At 45.5% G+C, this 14,439-nt stretch overlaps 1 protein-coding gene across 2 annotated transcripts in view; it reads left to right on the top strand.

Annotated features, from left to right (window-relative positions):
* Positions 1-14,439, top strand: part of tert (telomerase reverse transcriptase) — a 44,727-nt gene extending 30,288 nt beyond the window's left edge. The window contains exons 14-18 of one of the 2 annotated variants that reach the window (XM_080202529.1): positions 60-121; positions 10,057-10,181; positions 10,848-10,985; positions 11,988-12,101; positions 14,122-14,439. In XM_080202529.1, the coding sequence (XP_080058655.1) occupies positions 60-121; positions 10,057-10,181; positions 10,848-10,985; positions 11,988-12,091 (429 nt within the window). In that variant the 3' untranslated portion in view covers positions 12,092-12,101; positions 14,122-14,439. Of the gene's footprint in view, positions 1-59; positions 122-10,056; positions 10,182-10,847; positions 10,986-11,987; positions 12,102-14,121 lie in introns of those variants that run through there. The other variant, XM_080202538.1, reaches the window with a different exon arrangement.

The raw sequence follows: 14,439 nt of genomic DNA, 5'->3' as shown, positions 1-14,439 counted from the left end.
GTTGTGTGTAGATAAGTATGAATTTGATCTATCTCACAGCATGGTTCTAATTTCTGCAGGTCAATACCCTCAGGACAGTTACCATCAACATCTACAAGATATTCCTCCTCCAGGCCTACAGGTATTATCCAAACAACTGTCTATCTGTTAGTTTGATGTGGAATGTTAGATTATAAATAAATAGGAGACCACCTGAGTTTATTCTAGTCTGGGGTTTATTTACTGTTTGTCGTGTTTTTGTGTGGCTCCAATATTCAGACATGCTCATCCAATCCTTGGGTGGGATTGTCCAGCTGCGCTCACCCCAAGACTGGAAAACCCCACCTGAGATCCATGTCCCGCCCACCACAATTCCCATGGTGGGCGTGACAGGAGAATTCCACCCCTTGTCTCCGCAGCTTCTTCACTTTCCCATTTCGGACATCCTGTACCATCAGACCATAAGACATAGGAGCAGAATTAGGCCACTTGGCTCAAAGATTCTGCTCCACCATTCAATCAAGGCTGATACTTTTCTTATCCCCATTCTCCTGCCTTTTCCCCATAACCTCTGATCCCCTTATTAATCAAGAACCTATCAATCTCTACCTTAAAGACACTCAATGACCTGACCTCCACAGCCTTCTGCGGCAAAGAGTTCCACAGATTCACCATTCTCTGGCTGAAGAAATTCCTCCTCATCTCTGTTTTAAAGGATCGTCCCTCTAGCCCGAGATTGTGCCCTCTGGTTCTAGTTTGCCTGTCAATGGCACTTTGTTAAGGGCACGCGGGGAATTATTTTTAAACCTACCATTTGGTAAAGTGAAAGGAATTGTTTTTGACAGATGGTAAGGTTGACCTGGTGAATAATCCTGACTGGTTAGTTTTCTGAACCTGGTTAACAGGTGGTGGTGGCTTAGCTCGGTTGTGTGGAGGCCTGGTTATCAACATCAAGCTGAAAATGGGTCATACAGAGCTGAATATAACAGACTAGTCACAGGTGGAGCAACAGAGCGGATAAACCTGTAAATTAGGGCAACAGAGCAGATAAACCTGTAAATTATGGCACTGTGCCCTATTTGTTGTTGTGCCCACTGGTCCATCTGCCCTGCCACAATTTTACAGGTGACGGGGAGAAGTCAAGTGGCTTTTAACTGTGGAACTAATGCCCCATTGAGGGCTTTGTCCCATCAGCACTTTGACATGGTGTCATGGTGGCACAGTGGTTAGCACTGCTGCCTCACAGCACCAGGGACCTGGGTTCAATTCCGGTCTTGGGTAACTATCTGTGTAGAGTTTGCATGTTCTCCCCATGTCTTCTTGAGTTTCCTCCGGGTGCTCCACTTTTCTGCCACAGACCAAAGATGTGTGGATTAAATGAATTAGCCATGCTAAATTGATCCTAGTGTCAGGAGGATTAGCAGGGTAAGTATGTGTGGTTATGGGGACAGGGCTTGGATGGGATTGTGGTCGGTACAGACTCAATGGGCCACACGGCCTTCTGCACTGTAGGGATTCTATGATTCTATGTGTAGCCTGGCAGATTTAACCCAGCAGGCTGTGGGTCAGTGAAAGAGGGTGGGGGTGTGCAACCCTTGCCAGGCTCTCTTTGCCGTTAAAAGTTCCCCACCCACAGTTTTGCCTTTTGCTGTCCTTCTAAACCACATGCTCCCCCTTTCCCGCCCTGTCCAACTAGCCTCCCACTTCTTCAGAAGGATTGTCAGCCTGGCCGCAGCGAGGCCTCCGGCTTAGTGTCTGGATCCTGATGTGGAGATGCCAGCGTTGGATTGGGGTAAACACAGTAAGAAGTCTCTCAACACCAGGTTAAAGTCCAACAGGTTTATTTGGTAGCAAAAGCCACCAGCTTTCGGAGAACTGCTCCTTTTATCAGGTGAGTGGGATTGATGATGGAGCAGCGCTCTGAAAGCCAGTGGCTTTTGCTACCAAATAAACCTTTTGGACTTTAACCTGGTGTTGCGAGACTTCTGGGTCCTACCACTTGCTTGACTGACCCTGCAGTACCAGCAGTGTAAGAAGTCTGACAACACCAGGTTTTAGTCCAACCGATTTATTTGATAGTAGACTCACAAGCTTTCGAGGGGACTCCCTCTTCGTCAGGTGAATGGAGAGTTCTGGCCTCAGGCAGAGCATATAAAGCACAGACAGTTTAGAGATTACTGATTAGAATGTGAATCTTTACACCTAACCTGCTGTTCAAGTCTTAAAGTGACCGACAATGTATGTGGAAGGAGCACTGATCACAGGTACCCTTCGTCGTCCAGTACTTCCCCGGAGCGGAGAAGCTACAACATCTTCTCTGGAGTCTTCAACATATAGATGAAGATGAACATCTCGCCAGGGCCATCCCCACACCCCCACTTCTTGCCTTCAGACAACCACTCAACCTCAAACAGACCATTGTTCGCAGCAAACTACCCAGCCTTCAGGAGAACAGTGACCACAATACCACACAACCCTGCCACAGCAACCTCTGCAAGACATGCCGGATCATCGACATGGATACCATCATCACACGTGAGAATACCATCCACCAGGTACATGGTAAATACTCTTGCAACTCGGCCAACATTGTCTACCTGATACGTTGCAAGAAAAGATGTCCCGAAGCATGGTACATTGGGGAGACCATGCAGACGCTACGACAACAGATGAATGAACATCGCTCGACAATCACCAGGCAAGACTGTTCCCTCCCTGTTGGCAAACACTTCAGTGGTCATGGGCATTCAGCCTCTGACCTTCGGGTGGGCGTTCTCCAAGGTGGCCTTCACGACACACGACAGCGCAGAGTCGCTGAGCAGAGACTGCTGGCCAAGTTCCGCACACATGAAGATGGCCTCAACAGGGATCTTGGGTTCATGTCGCACTATCTGTAACCCCCGTGACTTGCCTGGGTTTGCAAAACCTCACTCACTGTACTGTCTGGAGACAATACACATCTCTTTAAACTGTGATCAGTGCTCCTTCCACACACATTGTCGGCCACTTTAGGACTTGAACAGCAGGTTAGGTGTAAAGATTCGCATTCTAATCAGTAACCTGTAAACTGTCTGTGCTTTATATGCTCTGTCCGAGGCCAGAACTCTCCATTCACTTGAAGAAGAGGGAGTCCCCTCGAAAGCTTGAGTTTACTATCAAATAAATCGGTTGGACTAAAACCTGGTGTTATCAGACTTTTTACTGTGTTTACCCCAGTCCAATGCCGGCACATCCACATCATGAGTACCAGCAGTGGTCACTGTTTCCATTTGGTGCTGTTGGAGCACAGTTGTCTCTGATTGGCCAGCAGCTCTCTGAGGCGCCCTCTTGAGGTGGACGTTGTCCTAACTTCAAACCCATTAATGAGCCATTATATAATTAACAAGGTGAACTGGCTAAGCGGGAGGCAGGCTCCCCTCCCCCCCCAGAAGGTTTACGCTAGGGTGCAGGAAGCCAGCCCTTGGCAAGTATCTATTCATCACGGTCTCACTGGACGACAAAGACCTGTACTTCGAGTAAGAATGGAATGAGAGGATTGCATGTGAACTTTTGCGCTGTAAATTCTCCAGTTTGAAAGGTTAATATTTTCAGAAATACAAAAGCAAAATACTGAAGATGCTGGAAACCTGGCTAAAAGCAGAGAATGCTGGGAATACTCAGCTGGTCAGGCGGCAACTGTGGAGGGAGAAACAGAGTTAACGTTTTAGGTGGATAATACCTCCACATTCCCTTTACACTTGCACTCTTTGTTTTATATTGTCCCTCCATGGGCTTCCGATCAAAATAAATCACTTTGTGTTTCTCTGCACTGAACTCCATCTGTCAGTGGTCCCCCTCTGTTCCACCAACTTGTCCATATCCCTTTTGAAGTTCTGCAATGCTTCCAAGCTCTGGATCACCTGCAAGTTTTGACACTGCCCCGTACACCATGGACTAGGCCATTGGTAGAGGGAGTGCACTTCCTTCCAGATCTGTAGGATGAGTGCGTGGAGTCTTGATCTGAGGAAAAGCTCCCAGCTTTGTAAACTCAGCTGACTGTATTGTTTCTCATCAGTTTGATTGCTTGTTACAGCTCTCCCATCAATGTTGCTTCACGCATGGATTCTAGTATTTTGTGGGGAGCGTGGCCTGGAGAATATTGGCTGAGAGGTGGCACGGTGGCACAGTAGTTAGCACTGCTGCCTCACAATGCCAAGGACCAGGGTTCGATTCCCAGCTTGGATCACTGACTGTACGTTCTCCTCATGTCTGCATGGGCTTTGTCCGGGTACTCCGGTTTCCTCCCACAGTCCAAAGATGTTTCGGTTGATTGGCCATGCTAAATTGCCCCTTAGTGTCAGGGGCACTAACAGGGTGAATATGTAGGGTTATGGGGGTAGGGCCTGGGTGGGATTGTGGTTGGTGCAGACTCAATGGGCCAAATGGCCATCTTCTGCACTGTAGGGATTCTGTGAGTTGCTGGAAATGATCTTTTAAGTGTCAATCGATGGTATTGTCATCCTCAACAAGAGGGACACCATCCTGAGAGTGAGGGGATTTTGTCCATTTGGTCTTGGTCTGTAGGTGACCCTGGTGACTTCAACAATGCTTTGCTTCAATAAGTGGTCAGCATATTGTTGAATCTCTCAAAATTCCTCTTAGGATATCTACCTTGAGCTGTAGGAACACTGTCTTCTTGATTTGCAACTTTGGGTAGTTGTGTTGGGCATGTTCCTGAAGGTCATGTATTTCTATATCCTTCTTGTTGAATGAGTTCTGAAGACAGTGATATTCAAACCCAATTTTATGGAATCCGGTACATCTCACCCGATTTGATCCCATTGCTCTGGGATTAAGTGGGATGTGTGAAGAGTTTCCAGATTGGTTACATGTAAAGAATTCCACACTGCAGCATTGAGAAAGTGCTACGTTGTGTGGAATTTCAACATTCAGATCACGTTAAACTGAGACCTGGTCCTCCTTTTTGGGTGCATGAAATCCAACAGGAATCCTGCTAAGAATACAAGGAATTCTAACGTCTCGGTTAACTTCCAGGTCCCTGGCGCTGTGATGTAGCAATGCTAACTGCTGTGCCACCCTGGTTAGTCCTCAGCTGAAGTATGTATGCCCCCTTGTGTGACAGACATAAGTATATTTTATCCTTCTTCAAAATGTTTGGCTTGAATCAATGGGAATGAAGTGAACCTTGATCCTGGTATTTGAAGAAGTTAGTTAACATTTCGATCTACTTTAAAAAGTGTGTTATTGATTTGCATTTTATAACCCTCTTTTTAAAAAAAGGTTAACGACTCACTTGAACTTTGTTAATGTTTAGAGCTATGCCAGGAACAGTACATTGCTCAAGCAGCCTTATTTCACTCAGTAATCATCACTTGAGTTTTTCCTTAATCTCACAGTCTTCAGTGGCGTTCTATTGTACAGAGATTGACTTTTCCAAACTGAGATTTCACAAAACTCTGCACGTTGGTTAGACTACCTGTGAGTTGGCAGGGCAGGAGTTTGGTTAAAAATGCAGCTTAATATCAGTTAACGATGTTTCAGGAAGTATAAATACTTCCTTATCCGCTAATGGTCAAGCTATAGTGTCACCGGCTAGTCATGATGTGGAGATACCGGCGTTGGACTGAAGTAAAACACAAAGAAATCCCACAACACCAGTTTAAAACCTGTTTGGACTTTAACCTGGTGTTGTGGGATTTCTGTGTGTCACCGGCTAGGTCACTTATAGGATTTGCTGGAACTGAGCCTCTATCTATGGCCGGGATTCTCCGTTCGTGTTCGCCCTGCCGCTGCTGCCAGCGAGAATGGAGAATTTGGTGCTCAGCTGAATCTCTGTTCAGTGCAGCGGGACTGGAGAATCCCAGCCGCAGGCGAGGACGGAGAATCCAATCTGTGTGTCTGTATGGCTACACGTCTCGCAGCCTTGGAAAAGCAGCCAGCATAATTAAGAACCCAGGCAATCTCTCCTTCCGTTGGGAAACAGATACAAAAGTCTGAGGTCACGTGCCAACTGACTCAAGAACGGCTTCTTCCCTGCTGCTGTCAGACTTTTGAATGGACTTACCTCGCATTAGGTTGATCTTTTTCTACACCCTGTAACACTACATTCTGCACCATCTCCTTTCCTTTTCTATGAACAGTATGTTTTGTCTGTATGGCACGCAAGAAATAATACTTTTCACTGTATGGTAATACATGTGACAATAATAAACCAAATCAAAATGATAACAAAACAAATATGCTGTTCTGGTTACGCTCGCGTGCCAAAGAACCTATTCCACTTTGAAAAACTGTATCAAAGACAAATCTAATGGTATTTCTTTTGAGAGTATTGTAAAACCATTGTTAGACATTCAAACCCTATCCCAGTTCAATCTTGTGTCCCATTGTACAATTCTGAAATGCCTAAATATGAATTATAATGCACCGGGTAGGACGTCCATAAAGGCTATGATACAAATATAAGCATTAGTTCCAAACTTTCCACGCTGCTCTGAGAATTCTTTCTGATGCTTTTAAATTGCAGGAAGAGGTAACTTTTAAAAAATATCTCATGGGATGTGAGTGTCACTGGCTCGGCCAGTGTTTGTTGCCCATCCCTAACTGCCTTTGAGAAGGTAGTTGTGAGCCTTGAACAGCTGCAGTCTGTGTGGTGTAGGTATATCCATAGTGCTGTTAGGAAGGGAGCTCAGCAAGTGTGGTCCAAAGGTCAGGATGGTGTGTGGCTTGGAGAAGAGCTTGCCGATGTTTCCTCCTTCATCCCTGTGGGTGTTCATGAGTTGGAAAGGTTTTTTTCAACGAAGGCTTGGTGAGTTTTTACAGTACATCTTGTAAACAGTACAAACTGCTGCCGCTGTCTCGAAGATGGAAGAAGTGAAAGTTCAAGGTGGCGGATGAGGTGTCGAGCAGACAGGCTGCATTGATCTGAAACGTTTGAGTGTTGTTGGAGCTGCACTCACCCAGGTTAGTGGAGAGTATCCCATCACACTCCTGACTTGCGCCTCCCGGATGGTGGACAGGCTTTGGGGAGACGGGGTGAGCTTTTCACCACAGGATTCCCGGCTCTGATCTTTGTACAGCTGGTCCAGCTCAGTCCCTGGTCAATGATAAGCCCCATTCCCAGGATGTTGATGAGAGTGGGGGAATTCAGCCCTAGGGAATACTGTCAAGCGCAAGATGTCTCATTGGCACGATCGTTGCTTCATTTGTGCAGAGTCTGCCGCTTACACCACTGACACGGACCATGAGTAGCTGCAGATATTGGGCACACGATGCTAATCACTTCCATTGCCAGAGGCATCAATTCCAAAGACACAAGTTAAACATACTGATAATATTGGACAGGTCAGTAAGTACTTTGTGTTCTCACATTTACACAGCTGGACTGATTTTAGGCAGAGTGGGATCTTAAAGCAGTTCAGATCTCAGACTCAAACCATCCTAGTGATGAGATTCTTTATATTAACAGTTGGAAGAGACAGTTAATAAAACTTGCCTGTTTTCTTTCTTTCTTGTGTTTGTTGTGTGCTGTGTGTAGAATGGTAAATGTGTTCGCTAATAGTGCCCCCATCAGCGCTCACACTTGTTGCACCTTTCAGGACCTCAGGCCTTTCCAGCAAGATGGTGATGGACTGAAGTGTTATAAAAAATAGCAGCCAATTCTCAGCATCCGGGACCCTACGATTACAACGAAATAAATGTTGATTGAAGGATTAACATCCCTCCCTCCCGTACACACTCCCTCCCTCCCCACCTCTCGCCGTACGCGCTCCCTCCCTCCCCACCTCTCGCCGTACGCACTCCCTCCCTCCCCACCTCTCGCCGTACGCACTCCCTCCCTCCCCACCTCTCGCCGTACGCACTCCCTCCCGCCCTCCCGTACACACTCCCTCCCCCTATCCCTCGCTGTACACACTCCCTCCCTCCCCATCCCTCGCTGTACACATTCCCTCCCTCGCCATACACCGTCCCTCGCCATACACACTCCCTCCCTCCCTCCCCCCCTCCCGTGCACACTCACTCCCCCCCACCCCTCGCTGTACACACTCCCTCCCCCCCCCGTATACACTCCCTCCCCCCATCCCTCGCTGTACACATTCCCTCCCTCCCCATCCCTTCCCATACACACTCCCTACCCCATCCCTTGCCGTACACACTCCCTCCCTCCCCACCTCTCGCCATGCACACTCTCTTCCCCCCTCCCCACCCCTCGCCGTAGACACTCTCTTCCCTCCCACCCCTCGCCGTAGACACTCCCTCCATGTCCCCCACTCTTTGAATAGTGCCATGGGAGATGTTATGTCCACGTGAGGGGAATGTTTGCTTTGAATGAGAACATCTCCATTTAGTACTGGAGTCCCAGCACAGGAGCATATACTTGCTCTGGAGGTTGATGCAGAAGGTTTTAATCTGAATTTTCTGTGTAGGCTGTTCAAAGAAGAAAGAGCAGTATAACCCAGGATTAGGCTCTTCGCCCCTCCAAGCCTGCACCGAAACATAATATCTGCTTAAACTAAAACTGGATATTCACTTATCCTTCTATTCCCATCCTATCCACGTGTTCATCCAGTTACCCCTTAAATGCCGCTATCACACCTGCTCCCACCACCTCTCCGGGCAGCGCGTTGCAGACACTCACCACCCTCTGTGTAAAACACTTGCCTCGCACATCTCCTCTAAGCTTTTCCACATGCATCTTAGACCTACGTCCCCTAGAACTTGACTTTTCTACCATCGGAAAGAGCATCTGACTATCCACTCTGTCCATGCCACTCATAATCTTGTAAACCTCTATCAGGTCATCCTTCAACCTCTGTCATTCCATTGAGAATAAACCGAGTTTATCCAACCTCTCCTCGTAGCTAATACCCTCCAGCCCAGGCAACATCCTGGAAAACCTCTTCCGTACCCTCTCCAAAGCACCCACATCCTTCTGGTAATATGCCGACCAGATTTGTACGCAATGTTCTAAATAATGCCTAACTAAGGTTCTGTACAGCTGCAGCATGACCTGCCAATTTTTATACTCAGTGCTGTAAAGTTTATTTATTAGTCACAAATAAGGCTTACGTTAACACTGCAGTGAAGTTACTGTGAAATTCCCTTGCTCGCCACAGTCCGGCACCTGTTCGTGTCAATGCATCTAGCCAGCATGTCTTTCAGACTGTGGGAGGAAACCAGAGGACACCCACACAGACATGGGGAGAACATACAAACTCTACATAGTCAGTGACCCAAACTGGGAATCAAATCCAGGTCCCTGGCGCTGTGGAGCAGCAGTGCTAACCACAGTGCTACCATGCTGCCCCTGTTTTGTACCTGATGCAATGTCTGTCCACCCCATTACTCCCTCACCTCAGCCAATGCAGCGGTATCTCCTCTTTACAATATTATCTTTTGATTTTGTGTGGTTCTTTGCAATTAAACCCATTAAACTTCTGGATGTTGACATGTACCCTGTGAATTGGTGGGATCAATAGTGACCCTTCTGTTGCTCAAAGAATATTTGACAGCCTGTCACTCACAGATAATTCCCTTTTATCGGGAAGAGGTTATTGGTTGGTGGTCAATCTCCATTGTTTTGCGAAGCAATTTCTGAAGTTCATCTCCTGTTATCTAAATGGGAGAGGAAATTATTTTCTGAACCATTGCTGCAAAAGGTAATTAATGGTTTATGAAGTGCTTTGTAATGTTCTGAGCACATAAAGTTCTGTGAAAACCCAAGTCTTTCTTTTAACTGGTTTTGCAAAGCAATCAAGCTGCTACTAATCGAATACAGTTTGTAATTTTCCACTGCCGCGTTGGCACCTAAGGTAGATGTTACCATTCAAAGTAATTCATTGCGTGTCAGTATCTTTGAGGTACAAAGAAAATTACAGTGCGGGGACAGGCCCTTCGGCCCTCCAAGCCTATACCGACCGTAAGGCCCAACTGAACTAAAACCCCAAAGAACAAAGAAAATACAGCACAGGAACAGGCCTCTTAGTACCATGCTGAATAAATCCTAATCTTTTATCTTTCATTAGTGTGAATTGAGAATAGGAAGCATGGCATCATCCTTGACGATTTTGCTTTTAGGTTCCATGCATGCGTTCTACGGCTCCCATTTGGCCGAGGAGTGAGGGACAACCCTTCATTCTTCCTTGAGGTGGTCTCTGACATGGTGGCTTGTTGCTACTCCATCCTCAAAGCCAAAAACCAAGGTGAGGCCTTTATCTTCGGTCGATGGGTGTAGCTGGGACGGGTTTGGCTAATCAGGTTACCACAGAACCCTTGGCCTCCCGTCTAATGTGGGAAGAATATATGTTGCTGTGTGGAGGACTGTGCCATGTAAAGCTGTCTTTATCTTAGATGCACACTTGTGGATGGGATGGGATGTATTTTTATCACATCGGGGGGGTAGTTTGGCTCAAAGAATTGTATGAAAACATAGCTCATGGCACTGCCCCTTCTGCTGAATCTCCATTTTGTCCTTAGGAGCAGAAGGATTGTCAGAAGGAAATGTAACAGTCATGGAGGCCAATCCACTTTGTGATTTTCATCTCATCTTGTCTTAGAAATGACATTCAACAGCACAAAGAATGAATGCTTAATCTGATTTGAAAGAAGGTTGCTGATTCGTGAATAAACAATGTTTGTTTTCATTTTTAGCTGGTTTTATTACATTTATAGATCTTAAATAGACCTAAATTCTAGATCAGAATATCAATTGTGACACTTGATGAAGTAATTTTTCACTGCCAGCCTCACGTGCCACGACAATAATGAAGCATTTTCTGTGATCCTATTATTTATTTGACATTTCATTGGAGAAGTGCACCAGTTTTTAATTTATTAGAATTTACATGGCGTCAGCTCTTTTATTTTAGGGATTTCTCTCGGATCCAAAGATGCTTCTGGTCCTTTTCCTTATGAAGCTGCCCATTGGCTGTGCTGCTGTGCTTTCACTGTCAAGCTGTCCAATCACAGGGCTATTTACAAGTGTCTGCTGGGACCTCTACGAACCTGTAAGTATCTATTGACGAAACACTCACACGGACCCCTGAGAGCACTCGCGTGTGTGTGTGTATACACGTACATGCATGCCCGCCCGCCTGCCTGTGTGCGTGTCCGTCCATGTCTGTGCACACGTGTTCAGTTTTATTTACAAAATGTCTGCCCGACATTGGAAATCCATTATCTACTGTGGACTTTCTTGTTTAAACCTGACTTGAATAGATACTGAGAGCAATTGCGAGAGACCCGATAATAAAACTAATAAGCACTAGAGATACGACTTGTGTGGCCAAACCTGGCATGCTTATGAAATGTGAAACACATCTGTTCTTTCCTTCTGTTCTGCTTATTTTAAATTCAATCGCACTTTTCTGAATTGCCTTTTTAACTGGATTTATTAATGTTTTAGCACCAAAGAAAGGTGGCTAAAACTTAGTGTGACTCATAAGAACTTGGGGAAATAGAAGGGGACCTGTAAGTTTGGAACATAAACAAGATGGAAAGGTTAGGAAAGAGGGCAAACTAAATCAGAAAGTGGTGAATACAGAACCCCAAACCTGATTTGAATTGACCCCGAGTTCCTGGCACTGTGAGGCAGCAATGCTAACCACTGTGCCACCGTACTGCCCATTTGTTCCACGTGTCCGTGTAGACTCTTTAATCGAGCTATCCAAGTCTGCCGCCTATTACAAAATCACCGGAAGCTGGGAAGTCGAAAGAGTCGGCAATTCTTTGGGTTTTTACATTTAAGGAAAAGGAAGAGTTGCATTTATATCACGCTTTTTATGACCTCTGTATGTGTCAATGTGCGTCATGACCAACAAAGGGGTAGTCAATGTTGTCATGTAGGAAATAGATCTGCCAATTGGCACACAGCAAGCCCCCACAATGTAATAATGGTTGAACATTGTATTTTTTTGTGATGTTGACTGAGGGATGGACGCACAACATTACAAAGTGATGTGGTTTGATAGGAGAGGCGTTATGTCCTAACTGTGCCGCTCTCATTTAAGGTAGGGCCAAACTGCAGAGGATTCTTCCAGGCTCCACAGTCCGGCTGTTGCAATCTGTAACGGAACCTGCGCTTCATCGAGATTTTACTGTCATCCTGGATTGAAATGGAACTGGTAAGTGAAGCCAAAATGTCCATTTGTCTGCGGTCTGACTTGTAAAATTTGATTTATTATTGTCACATGTATTAACGTACAGTGCACAGTATTGTTTCTTGCGTGCTAGACAGCCAAAGCATACTGTTCATAGAGAATGAAAGGAGACGGCGCAGAATGTAGTGTTACAGTCATAGCTAGGGTGTAGAGAAAGATCAACTTAATGTATGTTAGGTCCATTGAAAAATTTGAAATCATTGTGACAGAGTTAAAGTTTTAAAAGCGTAGAGCGAGAGTAAAAGATAGAATTCGAGGGTATACTGGGCACAGTTTGCAAGAAGTCGCCACCCTCCAGTGCCATCTTGGATGTGACTATTTAATAGATTAAATAACCCCTGCAGTGTAAAAGGAGGCCATTCGGCCCATCGAATCTGCACTGACCACAATCCCACCCAAGCCCTGTCCTTACAACCTCATGCATTTACCCTAGCTAGTCCCACTGACACTAAGGAGCAATTTACCATGGACAGACATCTTTGGACTGTGGGAGGAAAATGGTAGACCCGGAGGAAACCACGCAGACGTGGAGAAAACATGCAAACTCCACACAGACAGTGACCCAAGCCAGGAATTGAACCCAAGTCCCTGGCGCTGTGAAGCAGCAATGCTAACTACTGTGCCACCGTACCACCCATTTGTTCCACATGTCCATGTAGACTCTTTAAACGAGCTATCCAATTCTGCCGCCTAATCCCAATAGCCCTGCCCTGCAAACCTATACATTTTCAGTGTTTATCCAATTCCCTTTTGAAAGTTATTGTTGAATCTGCTTCCATCATCTTTCCAGGCTGTGCCTTCCAAATCACCATGCTGCACTGCTTAAATGTGATTCTCCTCGTGTTACCTCTGGTTCTTTTCCCAGTTATACTGAGCCTGTGTCCTCTGGTTGACAAATCCTTCTACTGCTAGAAATAGTTGCTCGTAATGCCTTCTGTCAAAACCTTCCATAGTTTTACACTCCAAGAAAATCTCCTCATCCTTCTCTGCTCTTAAAAGTCCAGCTTCTCTAGTTACAGAAAAAGCCATTCAGCCCATCGAGTCTACACAGACTTTCTGACAGTGTATGTTATCCCCGCTTTATCTCTATAACCCCACACATTTACCATGGCTAACCTTTCTAACCTTCACACCTTGGGACAGTAAGGGACAATTTAACATGGCCAATCTACCTAACCTACAAATCTTTAGAGTGTGGGAAGAAACCAGAGCATCCGGAGAAAACCCATGCAGTCACAGGGACAATGTGCTAATTTCTCACAGGCAATCACCCAAGGCTGGAATTGAACCCAGGACCTTGGTGTTGTGAGGCAGCAGTGTGAACCACTGTGGGGCTTCCAGTACATGCAAATATGCCACAATGTGGGCCTGACTGACAATCTTAAATTGCTTATCAGCATAATTTTTAGCATGCTGATGATTATTTATGTATTAAAACATAAGACCCTATTTTTTTTGCAGGCTGAAATAATGCATACATACATTGTTTCAGCTAAACAAAGTAAGTTACAAACATTTGTTGGGTTCGTTCCTCAAGGCAATGCCTTGACCAATCAGAATCACGCTGCCCGGCTTAAAAGTTCAAACCATGCTTGGCAGTTAACTGTCAGTCACAATCAACTGGTGCATTCTCAATGGCAGCACCTCTACCAACACTCGGGTTCCGTACCACTACTCGACCATAAGCAGTGTTTTATCAAACACCTTCAGAAATCCGTATTAACTGCACTACCTTCATCATTCCTGTCCATTACTTTATCAAAGAACTCAACTGGGTTAATCAAACACAACTTGCCTTCAACGAATCTGAGCCAGCTGTCATTTTCTAATCCATGTGTCAGCTAATTTTAATCTAAGAGTTGACATTAGCCTGATTGGGCTGTAGTTATGGGGGTTTATTCTCTTTAGTTTTTTGAAGAAGGGAGTGACAATTTTACACGTCATTCGAATAATTCACAGGCCTGTTTTTTATTTTTATTAATAGGAAATACAGCACTGACACCAAGAAGAGTTTAACCAAGAGACTGAGCCGATATTATCCGTACCTTGGCAATACCTTTCGCAGTGTACTAACTGGGATCACCAGGAGAGACTTCCCTGCCATCTACTGAATTCCAAACTTTGCATTGTGTTCATTACCATTATTGAACTTGTTGCCCCCGATAAGGGGTAATGTTTGCAGAACAAAATCAATGATTTGTTTATCATAAGAAGAATCTTGCAGTATGATTTTCCAGGTTAGTCCGTGCCATGCTGACACTTAGAATCATTAAGATTGGCTGCCACTTATCTCAGGTTGAGG

The sequence above is a fragment of the Carcharhinus amblyrhynchos genome, chromosome 2 (genome assembly GCF_965287045.1).
Source record: "Carcharhinus amblyrhynchos chromosome 2, sCarAmb.v2.hapA, whole genome shotgun sequence".
In the NCBI taxonomy this organism is placed as follows: domain Eukaryota; kingdom Metazoa; phylum Chordata; class Chondrichthyes; order Carcharhiniformes; family Carcharhinidae; genus Carcharhinus; species Carcharhinus amblyrhynchos.
This window is presented reverse-complemented; position numbering and strand designations above follow the sequence as displayed.